Source organism: Acomys russatus, chromosome 1 (assembly GCF_903995435.1).
Source record: "Acomys russatus chromosome 1, mAcoRus1.1, whole genome shotgun sequence".
Taxonomy (NCBI): Eukaryota; Metazoa; Chordata; class Mammalia; order Rodentia; family Muridae; genus Acomys; species Acomys russatus.
The window spans coordinates 112,494,991-112,518,436 of NC_067137.1; the positions used below are offsets into that span (position 1 = coordinate 112,494,991).

General features: G+C 48.9%; 1 protein-coding gene across 1 annotated transcript; it reads right to left on the reverse strand.

Moving 5' to 3' along the window:
- Positions 1-2,043: 2,043 nt before the first annotated feature.
- Positions 2,044-3,959, reverse strand: Gsc (goosecoid homeobox). Its single transcript, XM_051154387.1, has 3 exons — positions 3,491-3,959; positions 2,732-2,991; positions 2,044-2,430 (listed from the first exon to the last, which is right to left on the reverse strand). Exons 1-3 carry the CDS (start codon positions 3,843-3,845, stop codon positions 2,275-2,277), a joined length of 771 nt encoding a protein of 256 aa, XP_051010344.1. The 5' UTR covers positions 3,846-3,959; the 3' UTR covers positions 2,044-2,274.
- Positions 3,960-23,446: the final 19,487 nt, after the last annotated feature.

A 23,446-nucleotide genomic window follows, 5' to 3' on the forward strand; every position in this document is an offset into this window, starting at 1 on the left:
CAAGCTAGAGGACAGGTCAGATGCAAGGAAAAACAGGAGGTTTTTGTAAATGAGATACCAGACCTCAGGATAGACTGATGCTATCCTTCCTTACACTGTTGTGTGGATGCCCCTGCAGAGTCCTCTGTGTCCAGCAACACAACTGTTACCAAGTGGGGCGCACAGCAGTCAATGCCCCCTCACCCTGGAAGTCCGGCATCTAAGGTGAAGGCATATTAAAAGCCATTCCAAGACTCATCTAGAATTGGCCAGCTTCTTTGAATGCTTCTCACAAAAACTGTGACTCTTGGAAATATTTCCAATTATGGACAAAATTCACTTGGGTAAAAAACACCGTGCCCTTCATTTCTTGTGTACGGCATGATGTAAAAGTACTTAACCTTTCAGAAACACCTTCACTTGTAAGATGCTGACAATATGCCCCATCTCACAGAGTTCTTGGAAGATGAACTGAGTTCTGAAGTATTAGTTCTAACATAGTATAAAAGCCATGCTAATATTATTATTATTATTATTATTATTATTATTATTATTACTACTACTACTACTATTATTATTATTTAGACACTATATTTTCTCATGCCAGGTGCTCTTAATTAATGCCTGGAAACATTCATAACCCCATATGTCTGTGCCTATTTTACAGCTATGGAAGCCTGCATCAGAGACAGCTCAAACTGATGGAGGCTTAGGGATGGGCCACGGAGATCTTCCCCGGTAGGCAGATCTGTCTTCCAATTCCTTAGCCCTTTCTTTTGGCAAAAAGCATTTAGCCAAGGATGTGCATTTAAAAAGCAGGACGTGGAGCTGGTGGCTTGCCTGTGATCCCAGCACAGAAGGTGAAGGCAGGGAGATCAGGAGTCCAAGGTAGCTTGAGATCCCAAATTAAAGAAAAATCACTGTATTACATATTTTTGTGTCTTTTCCTCTGGCCTTAGTCACATTGGCTTTATAATCCTACAAACTGTGGGGGAGGGGAGATTTTCCCATAAATCACTGTTTTCTTCCTGCACTATTTCCAGCCATATGTCCAGCTATGATATTCCTCCAAATATACAAAATGGCACAGGGGGGAGAGCAAGCCCATACCAGCTCCATAGCTACGGAGTGGGCCTTGGGGCTTTGGCTTCCTCTTAGATAAACACACTTAAGGTAGAACCAATTAAGAGTTTAACATATTAAAGCCATCTTGTGGAAGAGTGACCTCCCTCTTCCAGAGAACAAGAAAATGTCAGGCTAGCCCCGTAGATAGATGGGGAGCAGCGCTCCTTCCCTCAGGGGTAGGTGGTATGGGGGGGGGGGACAGAGAGTCCTCAGTGAAAGGAGTCAATCATTTCCTCTGGAAAGGAGTTCTACAAAGTCGGGGGGTGGGGGGAAGAGAGAGAGAGAGAAAGAGAGAGAGAGAGAGAGAGAGAGAGAGAGAGAGAGAGAGAGAGAGAGAGAGAGAGAGAGAGAGAGAGAGTGTTAGCTGGAAAACTCAGAAGACTCAGAGTTGTCTAAAGCAAGTGCCCCGCAGGCGGTCTGCACACAGCTCTCAGGCACTCCCGTGTGGTGCAAGTACCAGGTCTGTGTGGTGAAAAAAACAAACGTTCCAGGCTCACAGGGAGGAAGGGACAGCTCCCTGGGGAGGTGACAGCCAGAAAGAAAGCACCAACACCCTGGGAAATATCATCCCAGCGGCCTTTTTGCCCAGGAATTCAATTCATGGTTGGCCTTATGTCTGGGGGCTTCGAAGGCGAGGACCCCAAGTGAGTGGCTGGGGAAGGTGGGGGTTCTGAGGAAGGTTCAAGCAAGAACGGAATGACAGAAGAGGTGAAACTTTAAGAGACCTGGGTTTCCCACTCAACACCCCTTCCTGAAGGCCGCCCATGGTACCCAACACGACCAATTCAACCCTCTCACCCCTACTTTGCTGCGTTTAATTGCTTTCCACACGGCAACTAAACAGATTTCTTTCCTAGGCCTAAACTGATGGCACTAAGGTACGAAATACAACATGGCTGGTCTACATCGCCATCACTTTATTGTATTGTCACCGTTAACTTAACTATAAATACTACGGTGGGGAACGCGGCTCACGCAGGCAGCCCAGGACAGCGGGGCTGCAGTCCCTGCGCGCCTGTCCCCGGTGGCGGTCCCGGGCCTGTACAATATTTACAGCTAGCTCCTCGTTGCTTTCTCGACCCTCTCCCGCAAGGCAGGGAGTGTGCAAGTAGCATCGTCTGTCTGTGCAAGTCCTTGCGTCAGGCAAGCGCCCCGGCCGGCCCGCGGCCGTCAGCTGTCCGAGTCCAAATCGCTTTTACCTTCCTCTTCCCTCTTCTCCGGCGAGGCTTTCGAAGAGGCCTTGCTCCACTTCTCTGCGTTTTCCGACTCCTCCGAGGAAGACCGCTTCTGCCGTCTCCATTTGGCTCGGCGGTTCTTAAACCAGACCTGTTGCGCAAGGGAGCAAGAAAACAGTGGTGACCAAAAGGCCGCTGCCCACCAATGCCAGAGCACCCCGGTGGCCCCGAGTGGAATCTCAGCCTCACCGAGTGAGCAATCCTTGCGCTCGGGGCCAACAAAAGGAGGGGAAACACCCTCAGCGCTTCCGCATTTCCACTCCACTTCCTGGGCCTAAAGCAGCCTCCGGGATGCTCTGTCAGTGGCCGCAGCTCCAAAGAGGTCCCGGCAAAAACCGCGCGCAGGGGTGGACCGCTAGACGTTCCGGCCACACTCTGGCCCCCTTGCCTACCTCCACCTTCTCCTCCCGGAGGTGCACCTTCCGGGCCAGCTGCTCCCGAGTGCCCACGTCTGGATACTTCGTCTCCTGGAAGAGGTTCTCCAGGGCTTCGAGCTGCTCGTCGGTGAAGATGGTGCGGTGCCGCCGCTTCCGCCGACAGTGCAGCTGGTTAAGCAACTGCAGCTCAGTGCGCGACAGTGTGCCCACGTTCATGTAGGGCAGCATCTGGTGAGGCACCGGGGACACTAGCACAGAGCCCGGACCCTCGTACCCTGCGACAGAGGGAGGGACGCCAGTTAGTCATCCTCCCTTGGTACCGTACGCCAATTCGCTCGCAGCCCTCTCTCACTTAAAAAGAAAAAGGTCTGCAAAGGGGTGCCAGGTCTTTGGGGAGCAGAGAGACCACGGATGCCCGGAATCGAGAGTCCTCCCGCACACATCCAAAGCCAGCCCAAAGCACTTTAGAATCATAGTCTCCCCGCGCCCTCAATTAATTTCTGCGAGCTTGTGGAATCGCCACGAGACTCCAGGTATCTCGTTTTCTTTAAATCTAGCCTGAAGAAGTTTGCAACAGACCTGTACTAAGACCCGTACCCAGTGACCAAAATAAATAAGTAAAAGTAAATAAATAAATATAAATGGGGGTAGGGGAATAATTGCAAAGGGGAAAAGTTGATGTCTGGTAAATAAAGCAAGCTGCATCGCGCGTCCACGCCCCGGCAGCCACCGACTGCCGCGGTGGCGAAGGCCCGTGCGCGTTTGCGACCCTACCTGTGGGCGTCGGGACGCAGGAGCACTGCTGGGCGCCTAGAGGAGGCACAGCCCCGCAGCAGGCTGGGCCCACGGGAGCAGCCTGCACGTGCAGCTGCCCGTAGAAGTAGCTGTTGTAGCCTAGGCGGGAGCCGCCGACCGCCGCCGGGAGGCCCGTGCCTCCAGGGGCCACAGGACGCGGGTAGAAGGCGCCGTAGTCCGTGGAGGTACCGCCGCCCGCGCCATAGAGCGAGTCCCCATGCAGAGCTGGGAAGACCACCGGAGCCGCGGCACTGGGCGCCACCGGGAGCACCGCGTCTTTGCAGCGCGGCCGGGCGGCCAGGATGTTGTCGATGCTGAACATGCTGGCGGGCATCCCCGAGCCCCGCGCCGGGACCGGGGGCGGCGGGGACGCGCCGAAGAAGAAGGCTCCAAGTGATGTTGTTTGGGGTGGGGGTTGGGGGTTCTCCCACTCTCTGCTCTCGCGGCGGAGCAAACCGAAAGAGAGCGCGGCCGAGCGCGCAACTCGCGCCCCTCCCCGCCCCCTGCGTCCGCGCTCCCTCCTCCCGCCCTCTCCTCCCCTTGCCGCCGCCTAGCTGAACTCAACCCGCGGGTAGGACGCAGCTCGGACCGGCTCAACCTCTTGTTGGTTTTATACTGAGTCGACGTCATCGTGGATTTAGTTCCTGGTAATATGCAGATGACAAACAGAACCAGATTTGGTCCTTTTCTTTTCCTTTGGGTGGCGTGGGATGGGGGGGGGGGTGCAGGCGAGCGCTTACAGGGGAGGAGAGATGCCAAAAGGAGGGGAGGGGGGGCTACATGGCCTGGAAAAAGAGATTGTGGATTGAGAATTAATGAAATTAACCTAATCTTTTCCATTCTGCAGCCCCGGCGCGGCCCGGCCTTACTGGGCGGGCAGCCTAATTGCCCAGGTTAATCTTATTAATACTATTGTCCCGCCGCCGTTAACAACTGCACCGCCGACCTCTCCGCCCCGACCCTTTTCTCTCTATTATGGGGTGCGATTTCCTCTGCTTGTGGCTCAAATTCATTGTGGCCAAGTTTACTTTAAGACTACTTTTTACTCCATTAATGATTTTGTTTGCTTTTAGAAAATAAGGGTGACTGCGTCCTTCCTCAAATAAGACTGAAAAATCCCACCCCTCTTTCGCCGCCAACCCCTACCCCACCCCCGCGAACTCGCTGTTTTCACTTTTTCCCCGTCTCCTCCCCAAACTCTCTTGTTGTTTTTTTTGTTGTTGTTGTTTTGTTTTGTTTTGTTTTGCGAAAGCCAAAATTTCTCAAAGCAAAAACGATGAAGACGAAATGCGTCTGGCTTCCTAAGAGTTGTCTTCTTTTATGCGATAACTTCGGGTCTGAAAACTCCACTGACGCCCCCTAAATCCTAACACATCAGTGAAGACCAAATTCAGCCACTGTTTAAAATTCGCCACCGAGAGGAGCGCTCTGAAGCGATGCTTCCAGAGGCTTCCCGCGTGGGTGCCGGTAGGTTCTGTACTTCTTCTTCTTCTTCTTCTTCTTCTTCTTCTTTTCTTTCTTCTTCTATTCTTCTCTTTCTTCTTCTTCTTCTTCTTATTATTATTATTATTATTATTATTATTATTATTATTATTATTATTATTATTACTACTCTGGAGGAAAATCTGTGTCCCCCAAAATTGATTTGGGGTTTTAATTCTGATGGGGACTACGGGGACTGAGGAAGGAGATATTCTTTTCAGCATATAGAATGGCATCCCTCTCTTCAATGTGAGTTCTCCAAAAGGCCTCTCTAGCCGTCCTTCCAGGCCCGCGCTGGCCTCTGGGGGACTCCAGCGGCCTAGACGAAAGTCGGGCCACTGTGGGCGGCCGTGATGATTTGCGGGATTCTCCGTGTGGCACGGTCGGGCCGCGGGAGGCGCAGCCAGCCCAGATCTGCGCGCAGGCTGCTGGGCGCCCTTCGGGAAGGCAGGCGACCGTCTGCGCGGAAGGAAAGCAGGGGCCGGAGGTCGCCCCCCCCCTCAGGTGCCAGCCCCGGAACTGCAGAGAGGTCCACCGTTGGCCTTCGCTCGGGCCATTCTCCAGCAGTAGCAGGATCCGGTAGAGGACCGCCTGGAGGTCTAATCCATTTTGTGGAGATTTCTCGCTCACTGATAAACCCAAGATGGCCTCAAAGCTGTCTAAAGTCGAACAATAAATACTAACTCCTCCCTGGAACTGTGAGAGACCCCTCTTGTTAATTGCTCTTCCTGGATTAGAGAACCCGCCTAGACGCAGAACTCAGGCAGAGCGTGGAGCAGCCACCCGGAGCTAGGACAGAGAGCTTCTCCTAGGCCTCTGCACCCTTCATCTCACCCACGCATGACCAGGGACACTTGGCTCTTTGCTTATTTCGCAAACTGGAGATGGTAGTAGGGCGAGTTAGAGGACCGTATAGAGACGGGCTTCAGTTTGGGGAGGCGATAGTTTTGGGTTTTTGTTTTAAGAGAAACATAAAGTCTCACGGAAGTGTGACCCTCCCTCCTTCCGAAAGGTCAAGCCTACCTAGAGAAGTGAACTTTTTCCATTTGCAACGACTTTACAGTCACCAGGTTCCAGGAGACACAGGCTGCTCTCCGATCTTTCCTTCCTTCAGTTCAGAGGGGAGAAAAAAATGATGGGCAAGAAATAGACACCGAAGTTTCGAGCAGTGACTTCGCTGTGTTCGTTTGCGTTGGTGGTTGTGAGTGGGTAAGGGGCATGTGGGGAGGGGGGCACAGATCTCTTAGAACCTTTGCAGGGGTGCCAGGCAGAAATAGGAGGGCCATGGAACACCTGGGGTAGATTCCTGGACCCCTGCAACTTCTGAAAAGGGATTCAGTCACAGATGCGACAGGTACTCAGTCAGACACAGACCTGAAAGAGCAGCAGAGTTTTGAAAAGATTAAGGCAACCCACGCCCACCCTTTCGTGTCTCTTTCAGCTTGGTATTTAATGAGCAGGTTTAGCAAGCCCCAGATTTCGCTGCAATGCTTGATTTCCTAAAGCCTTCTAGCTGTGCCAGGGATCTAGAGGGAAAAGGCGCTTCACCTGGAGTCCAGGGTGTCAGAGTTCAAGACCTAACACTGCCACCTGGCAAACTATCCCCGTCCTTTGGAGGCCTCGGGATTGTAAGTAATCCAACCAAATCCAAGATTAATTAAATCTCTTAAAACCTTAGTATTTAATGAGTACTTGTTTCTGTTCTTTTCATTTGGAACAAAGGAGTGTGCTAGCCCCACCCCTGCCCAAAGCCAACAGCCAGGTCTGTTCCCATGAGTTCAAAATAAAGAAAGGTCATCCACTCAGTCTGTCAGTCTGTCTGTGTCTGTCTGTCTGTCTATCTGCCTGCCTGCCTGCCTGCCTGCCCGCCTGTGTGTCTTAGAGCTCTTTCCTCGAGGACAGGACTTTCCTAGCAGGGAACTACTAGATCCCAGCCACACAACTGTACTGGTTTACCGGTGGCGCTCCGGGAGAGCTCACCGGTGGCGGGGCCTCTCTGGTACAATTGTCCCCTCGGCCCAAGGTTGTTCTGCTTTGTCCGCGGGGAGGCAGACTCAGTGAAGGAAGTCGGGGGCCCCACCCAGCTCCCTTGCTGTGCTTTCTCTGCGGAAACCCTACAAGTGTCCCCAACGCACTAGAAACAATCTTGTCCTGAGTAGCCGGGAGCAATTGAAATAACAAATGCGAGGCACGCAAATTGTCCCCTCCAGTTGCTAAGCGATTGTTTGTCGCCCCGCATGCCCGGCTCAGCATGGGAGGACCAGCGCATCCGGAGGCCGCCAGCGAGGCTTCAGTGAGAAATAAGTAAACACGCTGTTGATTTTCTCTATTATCACCCAAACACGATTTCACACAAAGCAATCACCACGCAGAAGTCTATGAAAATGTGTTTGTTGAGGAGTCACGCAACCCAATAACAGCCCTCATTTTTAAGATATTAAAGAATGGATCAGCGGATTCCACATGCATAAGGTATATTTGCTGTTTGGCATCTAGCGAAGATCGCTCTTGCCTCACTGTTGTCTCCAAATTGATTCAGAGTGTAGATTAAATTGCTTTCTGATTTAAAACGTAGGGCCCACGTTTGGAGTGCTCATCTGGGTATCTTTTCAGAGGGGCTGTCTCCCCACTATCCTTAAACCCCAGCCTCATAGCTCTTTTTCTTCGGGGGAGAAAACGAATCTAAGGCCCCCCAGCTCCTCAAAATTTATTTCCTAACACTCAATTTTTTTGCCTACACATGGAGCAATTTACAGTTGGACATTTTAGGTAGCGTTTTTAGGTACATGGTTTAGGTAGGAGTTTCCGAGTTATGTGAAGAAGAAATTAAAAAAAAAAAAAACAAAACCTGACGCATCCCTTTCAAAGGTATGGGGAATATTTGCCGTAGATGGGAGGACCCCCACCGAAGCCAAGAGGGCTGCTGAGACCTCCTACGGTTTTCACCAAGGAAGTTGGTTTTGCTGTTTGAATTTTGGCTTTAAAAAAAAAAAAAAAATCTGTCTAAAAAGCCGTTCCCTGATTCTACTGCCCCTTGCAGGACTTCTCAGGGAGCCCCAACTGGTGATCTTCCTCCAGAGTTTGGGTCTGTGCCATTGAGCAAGGAGCTTGGGACCACCCTACTACAAGGAAGGCACCACCGTCAAAATGCGGGGTCTGCGGCTTCTGATCCTAGGGCATTAACTAGCTGATTTTTGTTAGAAGTTTTGCAAGTTCAAAATAAAAGCGGCAAGGAATCAAAGTGGTAGGAAAGTGCCACATAATTCTGGGCGAGGAAGGGGTGTCTCCTCCCAACCGCCCCCCCCCAATAATGTGTTTCCCAAGGCCTCAGAAAGAGAAAATACCTTCCTGGGTTGCAGAAATCGGCTTTCAGCTGAGTTATTTACCAAAGTTTGTTTCAAAGTCACTGCACCCACCGTGGCTTTTGAAAATCACAGAATGCAAATGAGGGTAATTTGTTCTTAAAGGAACTTTCTCTTGAAATGATTAGCAAAGTCAGTCATTTGAAAATGAGAGCAGGCGGCGCAGACCTTCCCGAAGCCCCTAGCTAACCCATATCAGCTTCTAACGTTTTCACTCATGTAAACCTCATTAATGAAGATCTTTTATTTAAACGTCGAGGGGATTTGAAATTTAGAGTAAATTATGAAGCTTGTATGTCTAGCCAAGTCATGGGTCAGATGCGTTTGTGAAAATCTGCTAAAAGAGCATATGGTTTTGAATTCTTCTACAATGACTAGTGTTTAAATAAATTGCTTGTACTGCTTAACTTCATGTGTAATTTTGACAGAAATTGGCCTATAGCCTTTTGATATGTAAACATTTCAGCCTTTTATGCGGTATAAAAAAGACACTTGCTTTTTAGGATCAGCTCAGGCACTCACCCTGTAATTCAGAAAGCTGGCACCTACCATTACGTTCTAGCTAGATTTCAACTTTCAACTGGCAGCCTTGGGGAGGGGGGGAAATGAAAGAAAAGAAAGAAAGATATTTCAAAAGCAATGTCCATTTGCCATTAAAAACAGCAGATGAGGTGAGAACGCACCACTTATTCTCTGAAAGACATGGATAAACTATAGTTATTAGAGGACATTTCTGTCACTCTTGTTTAAGCCAGCCCACCGGAGGGGACACTTAAGCAGGGCTCAAGAATGACTGCTGTGTTATTAAATGCTTGTCTTAGGGCAGAGCCAGTCAGTTCAACACACAAAATAGGTGTTAAAAAATCCTAGTAGGTATCATTTCAGGACCTTACCAGCTAAATGGCTCCAATGTCAGGGGACCTATTAAAATGCAGAAATCAATGTGAGGAGAGAATCTTCTGAGTCGCTGAATCTAGGATACATAATAACATCTGAGCTCTTGCTTGGATGGAGACTGTTAGCGGAAGCTGTGAGGTCCCGTCGGGGCAGAGCTCTTTCTGTGGCTGCTAGGGGTTCTTGAAGCCACAAGTCTGCATAAACTCATTCGTTACTAATGTATCTCTCCCTTAGTTTGGAATGTGGATTCCTCTATAGCTAGGAAGAGGCTGACGGAACAGCCCCCGCCCCACCCCAGAGGAACAGAACAGCGTCTGAGGGGCAGCTAAGGCTGGCTCCCCGCATGGGCTCTGCTCTTGGTCTTAGTCTCACTTACATTTTCTTCTATGTGACGGAATTGTCCTGTGTGTTTTCTGGGTGACACTGTCCTTTGGTAGGATGTTGGGAGAATGGGGAAAGTAGAGTTCAGAGGCAGGGAAAAACTTCTTCTTTGTGCCTAGGGGGGCTGCCCGAGGAAACTGAGACACCTCCCCCCCCCCCCCAAAAAAAAGACCTTGCTGGCACGAATCTAATTAAGAAAAATGCTTGGCTGGGGAAGACAGGGGGCGGTTCCTTTACCGTTCGTATGCATTGCATTCCAATCCAACAACCCGGAAAGCAAAGGACACATTTTAGGACATAAAAAGAAGTTCAAGGCTGTTTTTGTTCTGTTTTGTTTTCTAAGCATTCTACACTCCGCTCCGTCTAACCTTTCCATCTATTTTCAAATGAATAAGGTTTTAAAAAAAAACTTTTTTTTTCTTTTAGCTGTCATTGAAACGTTCTCAGAAAAACTATTGATCTGCTAATAGAATAGCTCTGTAGCTTTTAGCTGCTCAGCTTGGAGAGTTATCCCCTCAACTTTGTTTGGGATTAGTTATCTGGGGGGAAGGTATGTATTTTGGGTGAAAGAGAGACATCTATTACTTGAAAGATACTTTGTAAAGTTGACCCTTTTTTTGAAGAGAAGAGTATTGTAAAACAGAAAACAGTGGGCTCTGCTTGTTTGGGCGACAGTGTAGAAATGTACTGTCAGTGAAAGCTTGGGTGGTATGGCTGCCCTGTTCACATTTTAAAAACTAGACTTGCTGAAGTGGCCACTTGCTTTGACGTTCCTTTTCCGGCTATCTCTTTTGGGATAAGGTCCAACCCTGGCCAGGCAGGCCTCAAACTCACTATATACCTAGAAGAACTTGAGTGTCTGATGGCCTTGTTTCCACCTACCAAGGGCTGGGGTTTTCTATGTGTGCAGCCTGCAGCGCTGGATGCCTACCCCAGACCGGCTAGCCTGCTAGGCCGCCACTGCGCCCACTAAGCTGCAGCTTTAGCCTATCGTTGCATCCGGAGATCTAGTTTACACCAAACAGACATCAAAATGAGGGAACCAGAGGCTGTTTCATCAGGGAAGGGGATACCAGATCATTTTGGGTCAATATCTGCACTGATGGAGCCCTGGATGCCTGTCAACTTCCTAAAGAAGCTGAGCCTTCAACAGTAGAATACAGGCAGAGGAGCAGAAAAGGGGGAGCCAGACCTTTGGGAGGGCACAGTGCTGTCACAGCCTCCATCCTACCATCATAGTCTTAGACTTGCCTTAGTTTTGCCAAAAGAGGCTGGACCCTTTTCCAGCCTGTCTGGATGCTTCTGACTACTTTCCCTCACCTATGTCTGATGAGAAAGGGGAGGAAAAAAAAAAAAAAACTCAGAGAACCTCGTCTTTCATTTGTTTGATTCTTAGCTAGAGAATCAATAATTTTAGAATAACACACACACACACACACACACACACACACACACCTTACTGCTTCTTTTATTCAGTTCCACAGAGGGCTTTCCTAGGCCAGTATATCTGAGTATGAGTTTCCTGGTAGAGTCTTGGGTTTGTTTTCTTGGGGAGGTGGGGAGGGGGGAGTGGTATTTGCCCATCTCCAGGAGGATCAGGGATGAAGGCTTGAATGGTGCCTGATCTCTGCCATGAATCTAGATTTATTTCATGTAAGAGTCTTTTGCTGGGCCAGAGGTTCATGGATTTAAAGTCACTAAGGTCCATCTCCTGCCATGGGGTTGTGGGTAACTTATGAGTCAGGAGAGAAAATACCCTGTTCATCAAGTGTAACCTAGGGGGCACTCATCATAAGACAGGAGACAAATGTGGGACAGGTCAGCTAAAAAGAACCACCCTGTCTGCAAGACACTACGAAGAGCTGCCTTTTAAACAGTCTCCCAAGAACATTTTATTCCTCTGAGGAGTTTTGTAGGTACATATATTTTCAGTTCTGCCTGGTAGGTCCATGTAATATTTGCAAGTGAAATAGTTACATCGAGACACATCTGTGCCCAACCAATGACAGTGATCTCTCTCTCTCTCTCTCTCTCTCTCTCTCTCTCTCTCTCTCTGAAACTTTAGAATTCTGGGCGTACTTGTATCTGAAAGCATCCCCAGTCAACTCTGAGCAGAGAACATACGTTTTTGATCATTCTGTTCTGCATTCTGATTTAAGCCATGGCCGTTCTTTTTATTTTATTTTTTCTTCCTTTCTTTCCAAAACCCTCAGAAAGTAGCTTTCCAAGTTAAACTAGGGTGATCAAGTGAATGTTTGCCTTGAAATAATTTGTAAAAATCACTGGTTTGCTGCTCAAGTGCTTCCATCAAGTAAAGGGGCAGCAGAAACGAGCCACTGTTCAAAGTGCGCTGCTTGGCAGACAGACTCACCACTTTCCAATGAGAGATGGATATTGAATATGTGTAGCAAATGGGTACCACTTTGTATTTCAGGGAGATTCTTTATTGAAGATTTCTCGCTTACAAAGCTGGAGTCACTGTGAAGTCTCACTCCTCCCATCTCTGCAGAGGCTGACCTAGTCTCCCACCCTCATAACAAATTGCTCTTTTAGTGGTTCCGGCTCTGAGTGAGACCCAGTGTCTGCATCCTGAAGCACTGAGCAGCAACAGCTAGCATTGTGGTTAAGCTGGAGACCGTGTCTAAATCCGTGCACACGACCCATCCAGTTTTACAAAATGGAATGCGTGGACTTGGCTTCGAGTCCGGATGATCTGGCCCGAGAAGGCTGGAGACGGAAAGGGCCATCCCAGTGGATGGTCTCCATACTCCTGGGAGATGGGCGCTGCTGCTGCCTGGAAGGCATCATGACCGCATTGGGGGGGGGGGGTCATCCTCTGCCAGCTATTGGACAGCTCAGACTCCATATTTGAACTTAGTTCCCTTTGCCTTCCAGAGCCAATCAATCTCTTGCCATCAAAACACACAAAGTTGTTGTTGCTTTTTAGATTAGTTTTGTTTTGCTTTTAAAGTGTATAAGTGTTTTGCTTGTATATGTATGTGCACCATATACACGCTTGGTGTCCTCAGAGGCCAGAAAGGGGCAGCAGAGGGCCTGGATGGATTGTTACAGACAACTGTGAGCCACTCCATGTGAGTGCTAGAAATTGAACCTAGGTTCTCTGCAAGAGCCCCAAGTGCCCTTAACCACTGAGTCATCTCTCCTGCCCTGCCCCTTCCCCATACTCAGTTCTATAAAACAACTAAATGCTCCTTCTGCAAGAGGGCAAGCAAGGCTTTTCATCCCTGGTACCCAGTGACCTTTTATTTCTTTCCTTGGATCCCGCCCCCCTTGCCCCCAAATCAGGACTGTGAGCCCATCGAGGCACCTGCTTTATGCTGCTCAGCCTCTCACCCTTTCCAGGCTCTGCTCTCCCCAGCTCAGCCTCCTTCTGTGAGGAGCATAGTGGAGTCCTTGTCACCCACTCCTTAGCAGATCTAAGGGTAATTGTCAAGACTTTCCTGTGATCTAGGGTAAGGCACTAGACAGAACCACAGGACGAAGGCCTGTGAAACCGGTACACGCACCTTTACCCCCAACACTTGGGAAGCAGAAGCAGGCAGGTCTCTGTGAGTTCGAGGCCAGCTTGGTCTACAAAGTGAGTTCCAGGCCAGCCAGGGAATACATAATAAGATGCTGTTCTGACTCCATTTTGTGTCCAGACAAACTGACCACAAAGTTATTCTTGACCTAAGAAAGAGACACATTTCACCTGGTAGTGGTGGCCAGCGCTCAGGAGGCAGTGGCAGGTGATGTCTGAGTTCAAAGCCAGCCTGGTCTGCAGGGAGAGTTCCAGAACATCCAGAGCTGCATAGAGAAACCCTGTCTCTCTGAGAAACAAAAGAAAGTGCATCTCCACATTCTTCCTCCCAGCTCCAAGCCAAAGACCATTAGTAGGAAAAGTGCTAATGAGGCACAGTGAGTGTTCTCCTGCAGTTGATAAAGTGGGGGAGACCTCAGAAGTTCCCCCACCACAGGGCTGCTGGATTTACTGTGAATCAGAGAGCAGAGAAGTAGATCAGCCTCAAGGGAGGGCTCCTCTGGGTATCTCTTCAGCCACACCTGCCTACACAAGCAGGCCACCTGCCACCTGTGGACCCAAGGCCTGATCTACCCATGCAGGCTTCTATTGTCCTAGGGAGAGTCCTAAAGGATGAAAAGTCAAGCATCCCTGAGCTCTGCTGAGCAGCGGCACCACCAGAAGCTTCCTTCACCTGTCTAGGATACACTGGAGGCCAGGAAAACAAAGAGCTCAGGCAGCTGCCACTCTGCCAAAGTCATTTGGGTGTCTTCATTCCTGGTGGGGCCAACTATGGAGCAGAAATGGCTTGTTGGTAGTCCAGTGCCCCAGGAGCCTACTGTCCACTAAACAGCTGAGGGACCATATCTAGGATGCTTCTTCTGGTCTGGAGCAGTTAGAAAAGGAAAATTCTTCAAGACTTCAGCAAGCACACCTCTTGTGAGTGACAGACAGCTCTTGTATCTGCCCTGGGGCCCACGCTGAGGCCATGGTGACCACAGCCCACTCCTCCATATGGACAGAGCAAGTCAGGTCAGAGAGAGCCCATGTGCTCCAACTAGAATGACCCCAGAAGGATCTAGCAATTTGCCTAACGAGGAACAGAGCAGTGTGGAGCTATGCCAGTTTCAGATCTGCACTGTGGGGCAGCCTGGGCTGTGTCTTTGGAGGGGGTGGTATAGTGGCTATGAGCCCCCCCCCCCACAGACTGGCTTTCCCCCTTGGATGCTCTCCAGTTACATGAGCTAGAGCTATTTGCAGCTCAGTGAGTCTTAATCTTCCTTCTATGAGCTGTGATGTGTGACCCCCCCCCTGCTGTGACACAGGGGGTCACCCCCTGGCAGGCACCTATTCATGGGAACTACTTCAAATGGCTGTAGGTTTGTTGTTCATTAGTTAGTATAGGGCCTTACTATGTAGCCCAGGCTGGCCCGGAGTTTAGGACCCTCCTTTTTCAGTATACACCGCCATGCTGAGTTCAGGTGACTTGAGTAGTTATGTGTACGTGTGTGGGTTTGTGCACACGCACAACATATACGCGGAGACCAGAGGACAACCTCGGCTGTCATTCCCCAGATACCGTCCACCTTGTTTCTCGTTTCCTGAAACAGGGTCTCTCATGCCTGGAACTTAGCTTATAGGAGAGGCCAAACAGCCAGACAGCCTCCTATCTTTACCTTCCCAGTATGGAGAGTATGGGCCCAAATCGCATGGAGTCTCGAGATGGAGTTCATGCCTCCATGACACGTGTTCTGCCAGCAGGACTGTCTCTCCCCCGCGCAGCTGCAGGGGTTTTCACAGGCATAAAATGTATAGCAATTATAGATTTTTACCATGAAGGGCCCCAGGTCCCCTACAGACGGTCTTTATATTTTGGTTTGGTTTATCGAGTCAGGATCTCATGCAACTCCACATTGACCTCAAACTGACCAAATATTCAAGGATGCATTTGAACTCATGACCCTCCTGAACCTTCTCCAAGTGCTGGCATCACAAGTGTGTGTGCTACCATGCCTGGCTGTTTTTGCTTTGTTTTGTTTGTTTTAAAGCAGGGTCTCACTATGTAGCTCTGGCTGGCTTGGAACACACGGTGATAAGCTGGCCTCCGCCTCCCAAATGTTAGGAGTAAAGGTATAGGCTACCTTTTGTTTTGTTTGTTTCTGAAGCAAGCAAGGAACTCACTATGTAGCCCAGGTGGGCCTTGAGCTCACAGCCATCCTCCTGCTTCAGCCTCCCAAATGCCAGGATATAGACTTGCTCTCACTAGAGGACCTGAGTACCCAGGCTCCCTGGACTAGCTACAAGGCAAGGGTTCAGATCCCACCCCTTAGGAAAAGGCTGATGGGCTGCAGGGAGGGGCAGTGCAAGGGGTGGGTGTGGAGCTTGAGGGATGATTGCTTTGGGGGAAGGGGGAGGACACAACACAGGGACTGGGGAACGCTGAGTCTGGAATCTCAGTGATTATTGGGGTCTTAGATTTGGAAGCCAGGGATTTGCCATTTCTTCGCTCAACCTTCTGACAGCCTGGGGATTGTGCGCTTCCAAAAGCATCCTGACCTTTCTCTGGTCTAGACCAAAGCAGCTTTCAGTGTCCTGTCTAAAGGTTGACCAATGGAGGAGGGTGGGTGGAGTCCTCTGGAGAAGCTGGGCCTCCACCCAAGGCAGAGGTCAATCCTTAGCCTTCCCCTAGCTCAGTCCTAATTGCATACCTATTTCCTCGTGTGCCTCACCCACCACTGCCCAGCCCCATGCCTCCCATCCCCCACTGACAATTCTGCCTCAAGTCTATTTTGGTGAAACCCATGTTATTCTTAGACTAGAGAGCTAAGGATTAGTATTTAACACACACACACACACACACACACACACACACACACACACACACATTTTAACACATTTAATGGAACTAGGTGTGGTATGCATACCTGCAATCCCAAAACTTGGAAGGTTGAGGCAGGAGGATATCTAGTTGAAGCCCTGTCTGGGCTACATGGGGAGACTGTCTCAAAGGAGGGAAAAAAAGAAAAGAAACAAGCTAAGTGTGTATTTACTAGTATATAAGGCAATTGAATGCATTTGTTGACTGCGTAGCCACAGTGCAAGGAATGGAACTCAAGACCTTGAGCATTTAGGGAAGTGTTCTACTACATCCCTGCCGAGCTTATATATGTAGTACACACACACACACACACACACACACACACACACACACACACACACACACACGGTTGAAACCCAGAGAGGAGACAACTGCACACCAGCAATGTGATTTTGAGCACACATCGGTTTGGTTTGTGTGTGTGCCTGTGTCTGCATATGTCCGTGTTCCCACGACCTCTGGGCTAACGACCACAAGCTGGCGTTTAGAAGCATCAAGAGAAGTTGCATGGCTCTCGTGGTATGTGCTCTGGGTCTTATTTGAGAAATAAACTGAATGACAAGAAGAAGAAAAGATCTGGAAAGATACTGGGTGTGCTGGAGTCACAGGAGTGGTCACTGCTTACGAGGGTAGGCTGGGACTAGGGCTAATCTATAAAAGAAACTCAAACCTCCTTTATCACTAACATTTTACCTTGGTCCAGAAACTATTGTGTGCTTTACCTGTGAAACGAAATTAAATATACATCGAAGCTTAAAACACAGCTCCAGAGTAGAAATGCCTCCTTTCTCTACACAGGCTCAGGGTGAAAGATGGGGGGTGGGTGACGACGGACTAGCACTCGGGTCAAACAAATAATTTGGGCCGAGGGGCTCACCTGCCTGGTCCTCATTTCCTCAGCTCACACCTCATCACGAACAAACAGGTCCTTGGAATTGAGTCCCACTTGCTAATGGCTCCCTCCCTGAGTTCCCAGCCGGGCAGCTGGACCGTGTGGAGGAGGGGCTTCCCTGCTGGACGGTAAGGGTTTAAAGGCTTAAGAGTGGATCAGGTTGCAAGCCCGGAGGAGGCAAGTGGCAACTTCTTATCTTTGCAGTGGGGATTCCAGTCTTTGTTTTCTGGCACTCACAGCTCTCTTGTGAGATAGTTGGACCTGTGCTGATCTTGTCCTTTGGCACCGCCTAAACAACAGCACCTGCTGCTGCCTTGTAGGCGCACAGCCAGAGAAGATGAAAAACAAAAACAAAACCAAAACAAAACAAAAAAACAAAAGCAAACAGCAAGCAAGTGTATGTGTGACAGCTCCAAGCAAAACACAAACCAAACAATAAGAGTAACAACAAAATATCACCAACATTTAAAAATACAGTGGCAAGATATTAACAGTCAAAATCATTCATTTCATTTCTTTGTTTTTGTTGGTGGTGGTGGTTGGCTTATGTGGTTTTGCTTTGTTCTGTTTGATACAAGATCTTACAATGTAGCCCAGGCTAGCCTCGAGACCCCTGCCTCAGCCTCTTGAGTACTGGGATTACAAATGTGCACACGCCAAGCTTTCCCCATGCTTTTAGGCAGAGAAATGTGATTAATACCTGGGTCATGTTTACCCTTTGAAATAGGAAAGATGTGCCACACGACAGATATGACATGGAGAAGTTTATTATACGAGCATGGGAGAGCAGGGAAGTGGGAGGGGCGCCCCAGAGAGAAAGAGCCTTGACAACACATCTGACTTTGAACTAGCTGCCTGTCAAATCTTTGGCTAGCGGCCACCACAAAGGACAGAACAGCATTGGATAAAGAATCACAACAGTCCGTGGATGTGAACATCAGGCCTACCGTTTACTACTGATTACCTGAGGTGAATCACCGCACACACTGTTAAGTGTTCCTGGGTCTGCGAGAATGACTACAGGGTCTCTCGTAGCCCAGGTTGGCTTCAATTCCTGGGCCTCCTGCTTATGAATTCATGTTCATAAAACGTTCATGGTCAGCCTGGGCTCCGTAGCAAGATCTTGTCTCAAATAAAACCAAACCACACAAAGCCAACCATCACCCCCACCACCACCAAAACCAAAGAAACAAAATAGCATTTTCACTATTAGTATCTTGACATGGTCTTTTTAAATTTTGGTGATATTAGAATTGTTGTTGTTGTTGTTGTTGTGTTAGTGTTTTGCTTTCGAGATAGTCTCAGGCTATGAAGTATTCCTAGGGCTGTGAGAATGACTTCAGGGTCTCATGTAGCCCAGGTTAGCCTTGAATTTCGGATTCTCCTGCTTATGAATCCATGTTTCTTGAGCCACAAGCTAAGCTCTGACATCGAATTTGTCTCTTAGGGCTCTTTGGCGGAACAATTAGAGGTAGTTGTCTGTGTGAAGTGCTTTACGGGATCTTGTTTGTTCATTGGTCACTCATTCACGGCAGAAGTGCTGGGTGCACGCCATGTGGAGCCCTTGGTAAGTAGTGAGTCCTCCTAGCAGCTGCCAGAATGACTGTACTATGATCACTACAGGACAAGTCCAGCTGGTGCGGTGTTTACAAGAGGTGAGAGCCAGAGTTTCAGGAAAGGGGCCATCCTGTACTGTGATGGGTCCTAGCTCAAAGGTGGGCCCTTCTTCGGGTGCCAAGGGCCATGATTGCCCAGCCACTCCCTTCTCACCACAGTAACTTGCTGTAAGGATGGGCCTGTCAGGAACCTCTGGAGGGGATCCCAAAGCTTGGGAGAGCCCAGCATGGAGTGGCCAGGCTAGGAAACTGGAGGTGTTGGAGAGCAGGAAAGGAATATAGGAGTAAAAGCAAAGACAGCACTTGGGAGGCAGGGACGGGCAGATCTCTATGAGCTGGAGACCAGCCTGGTCTACAAAATGAGTCCAGGTCAGCCAGGGCTGTTACACAGAGAAATCCCTGTCTGGGGAGGTGAGAGAGGGGGAAGAGGCACAGGGACTCAGCGATGGGGTGCTTGCCTACCATAAGGAAGCTCTGGATTCCACCCCAGCATAATTAATTAATTAATTGGATGCAAAGAAGAATCAGGCAGCACTCATGAGAACCGCTCGTGCCTGGCTGACAGGCCAGGAAGGGCCCTGGAGCAACAGGGGACTGGGTTAGACTGACACTCAGCCTGGGCTCCAGGGATGTGGGGAGAGGCTAGAGCTGTAAGGCAGAGCCCCAAAGAGAGAGAGTAGGAGGTTAGGGTTATTTATATCAAGTCTCCAGAAAAAAGCCAAAGGGTCTCCTGTCATAAGAGGGCAAGGAGGCCCTTGAGCGGGTATAGGCTGTCCCTGGTGGACAATACTAGGGTTGCTAAAAGAAGGAGGGCCCTGCTACCCTGCCCTGTGCTTGTTCTATGTCTTAGCCGGGGAAAGGAAAAGCCAAAATAAGCTGTATCTTTTTTTTCTTTTCCCTTTTCTTTTCATCCTTCCCTGACATTCCCTTCTCCCCTTCTTTTCTCTTCTTTCTTTTGAGTCTGCTCTCCCTCTGTAGCCCAGGCTGGCCCGGACCTCACCCTGCAGCCCAGTGACCTGGAACTCTTTCTCCTCCCCCTCCCTACCTCTAGCTTCCCAAGTGCTGCAATTACAGCAGCAGTGCCTGGCCCTGGCTCTGTCTTCCAGAGACCAGATTCCGGCAAGCCTGCCCCTGCCCTGTAGGGTAAGGCAGTGAAAAACAAGGTGTGGCTCTCAGCCAGGACTTCCCAGATAACATCCCAACTGAAGGACAATGGAGTTAGCAGAGGAGGACCACATCTGTGAAAGACCTGGGGAGGGAAACCCAGCCATTTCCCCTGGCAAATCTAGATCAATCCATTCTTGTCTCCTGGCCTTTGTATCTGTTGTCCCCTCCAACTAAAAGCCGAACCCCTGCTTTTGTACAGTAGCGTCTTCTCTACAAGCAACTCTCACTTGGGAGATGGAGGCAGGAGATTTACCAGTTCAAGGTCGGCGGCACGAAATCGTGAGTTCGAGGTCAGCCAGAGCTACAGGAGCCCTTGTCCAAAAACAAGAGCAAAAATCTGGAGAAATGGTTTGTCACTAGCCAGCGCTTCCTGTAACTTCAGCTCCAAGGGGTCTGATACCCTCTTCTGGCCTTCTCAGGTACCTGAGCTCACATCCACATACCCACACTCAGGCACAGGTATACACACACACACACACACACACACACACACACACACACACACACACACTTTTAAAAAATATTTAAAATACATACATGCATATACACATACATACATACATACATGAAAGAAACCAAGAGTCTACAGATGGTTACAATTAATGAGTTCACTAAAGCATATTTTAGATAAAACACCAATAATAAAAAAATGATATTTTTATGTATCAGTAATGAATGAGTAGAACTATAATTTCCAAGGTGACACCGTTTATAATAGCAAAAGAAGATAAAAGGCACCTGGGGGATAATTGTTTTTAAACATGGAAGACTTTTGTGAAGAAAATTATATGTTAGAGAAAAACTATTCAGTGCGGGCATCCTCACACATCTGTCTCTAAATTGAGCTGCAGACATAAAGCAATTTCAATCAAAATCCCAGCTGAAATTTTCAAGAAGGCTGAACAAGCTGACCTTAAAAATTATGTAAAGGAACAAAGGCCCAAGAATAGCCAGGACATTCCTGAAGAGGCATGAAGAAGTGGGGTGATGTGCCCAGAAGGTTTGGAAGTCTGCTGGAGGGCAGCTTGGACCGTGGAGTGGTGCCCTTGGCATACAGAGCAGACCAGGGATACCGAAGCCGAAGCTTGAGAACAAACCCCAGAGACACAGGGGAACCTGCCACCTTCCAGGCTGCAGGAGGAAGGAAGGAGGGGCTGGGTGTGTGGATGCCGCTCTGGCTTCTGCTTATCTACAGAGGAAATGAACTTGGGTCCTTGTCTCTACTTTTATCACATCTAAACCCCAGATAAGGAAATCAGTAAATGAAAGGTTCAGCCTTAGTGTTTTAAAGAGAGGATTTGTGTGGCCTCCAATAAGCAAGTGTTTTCTAAATGAGGCCAGCCAGTTAAAAGGTAAGGTTGGTAAAATACAACCGTGATAAGATTAAGAACTGGCCAGGTGTGGTGATGGGCCAGGCCCGGCATCTTAGCACACAGGAGGCTGAGGCAGGAAGATCACAAGTTCAGGCTGGCCTGAGTTAGAATTTCAAAATAGCAAATTAAGGACTCTTGCTTTCTAGGGGTGCGGCTCTGTGGTAGAGAGAGCATTTCCCCTGAATGCACAAGAGCCAGGAATGGGGGGAGAGGGGCAGGGAACCTGAGAAACTATGGGTGGACACTTGAGATAAGCAAAATTGTTTTGTAAATAAGAATACTAAAATTCTAATTTAGGGGCCAGGGAGATAGCTCAGTGGACAAATGTTCTTGCCTTTAGAGGCTTAACGAAGAGGAACATACACACACACACACACACACACTACACAGTTGTCCTCTGACCTTCCATATCTATGCTGTAGCACGGCATAATAAGTAAATAGAATGCAGTATAAAAACTTCCCTTCTAGTTTTGTTATTGCCATCTAGATAAGTTAGTGGGATTAACATTGTGCGGGAGAGTTTCCACACAAAGGCAGATTTTTATCAGTGGTGGGATGGGCTCATGCACAGCATTACCTTCTCCCCAATTTTCTCCTTTATCCATATCACATTTAGCTGGCAACAGACAGGTTACATTGAGCTCCAAACCTCAAATGGACTCAGGTGAATGCTTCACAAGGCACACAGCCGCCATAGCTGCTGCACATGGGAGGGGCCCCTTTGGGATCCTAGCCACCGCTCACAGGGAAATCAACACCCATCAAATGAACCATCATAAGAATGAACCGTGCCTACATTTTCCAGCGTATCTTCTGTCAGAGGGATCCGGACAGGGTTGCTCAGGACATCTCGCAGATGTAAAAACTGAAGCTATTGAGGTCCTGGGTTCTAGCTCAGGTATTAAAAAAAAAAAATAAATAAAATTCAATGTAGGCTTATACTCTTAGCTCGTCTGGAGACTGGGGCTGGAGGATTGTAACCTGGAGGCCTAGCCTGGGCTATGGAGCAAATTTAAGTCCAGCCTGTAATGCAAACCTGTCTCAAAACTAAGAACAAGTAGATGAGATGTAGTTCAGTTGTTAGAGTGCTTGCAAAAGAACGGTTTTAGAAGCTTGGACTATGTCTACCCTCTCAAAACAAAATCTCTTGGCTGGAACTTCTGACAATAAGGCAGTTGCGGGGGGGGGGGGGGGGGGGAGAAACAGTGAGGAATAGGATCCCCCAGACAAGAGGTATGTCACAGCAGGTGATCCCGGCTTCCCTTCCAGGCTTGCCATGCTGAAGCGCCATGAGCTAGGTAGGTTAAAGGATCGGAGATGTATTTCACTCTGGTTGCAGAGATGGAGGCTCTGAGCCCATGCAGCATGGAACACTCACTTTGAGGCTCTTGGGCTGAGTCCTCTGTCACCTCCTTTGTGCCTCCGGCAGTGATCTTCCTGGGTTCTCAACACCCTTAGGCTCTTCTCCTGTGTGTCCCTTTGTCCCTCCCCTTCTTATGAGGGAGGCCACCCCAATCCAGTCTGGCTCTGTTTTGATAATAATATCTACAACGTCTTCTTAGAAATGAGGTCACATTCTGAGCTTCCAGGGGACCTGCACTTACACAGGACACTATTCATGCTACTCCAGATGGTGAGGCTGGAGCTCCAGGAACTGATGGGGAGAAGATAGTAGGAGACTAGATAGATGGCAAACAATCAGGCAGAGGCTAAAACCTCTGGCCCTCCTTCACCATCCCTGGAGGATCAGCGGCATGCTGGCAATGCCACAGTGAGCTAATCACCCAGCACACTTTTCCAGGCTCAGGCCAGCATCCCTGGCCTCCGTCTGCCCTCTCAGCCCTCAGCTCTCTCACATAGCTTACAGGAATCACTCTCTTCAAACATACCTCTGCCTGCTTTGTTGGCTGCCAGCCATCTTGAAGACAAGATTTATCTCTCAGTCATTTCTGCATCCCTTGAACCTAGCGACAGTCTGACATAGAGTGAATGAGCACAGAGATGCCAGAAGCTCCAGGAGATCAGACTCAGGGGCGGTGTCAGTGCCCAAGCCCCTCATGGCTGTTCTCTGAGGAGGTGTTTTCTCAGCCGACCTCCTAAGCAGTTTTATTTTCCAGATTGTAAACACTTAACTATCCTTCTCTGACATTCTGGATGTTTCTTTGGATTTTTTTTTTGTTGTTGGATTTTTTTTTTTTTTTTTTTTGAGACAGGGTCTTATGTATCCAAGGTTGGCATTACAGTAGCCATGTAACCAAGAATGACTTTAAAGTCATGACCCTCCCACCTCCTGTCCCTGAGTGCTGGTATCACAGGCATGTGCCACCTTACCAGGGTTTATGCAATACTGGGAATCAAACCTACA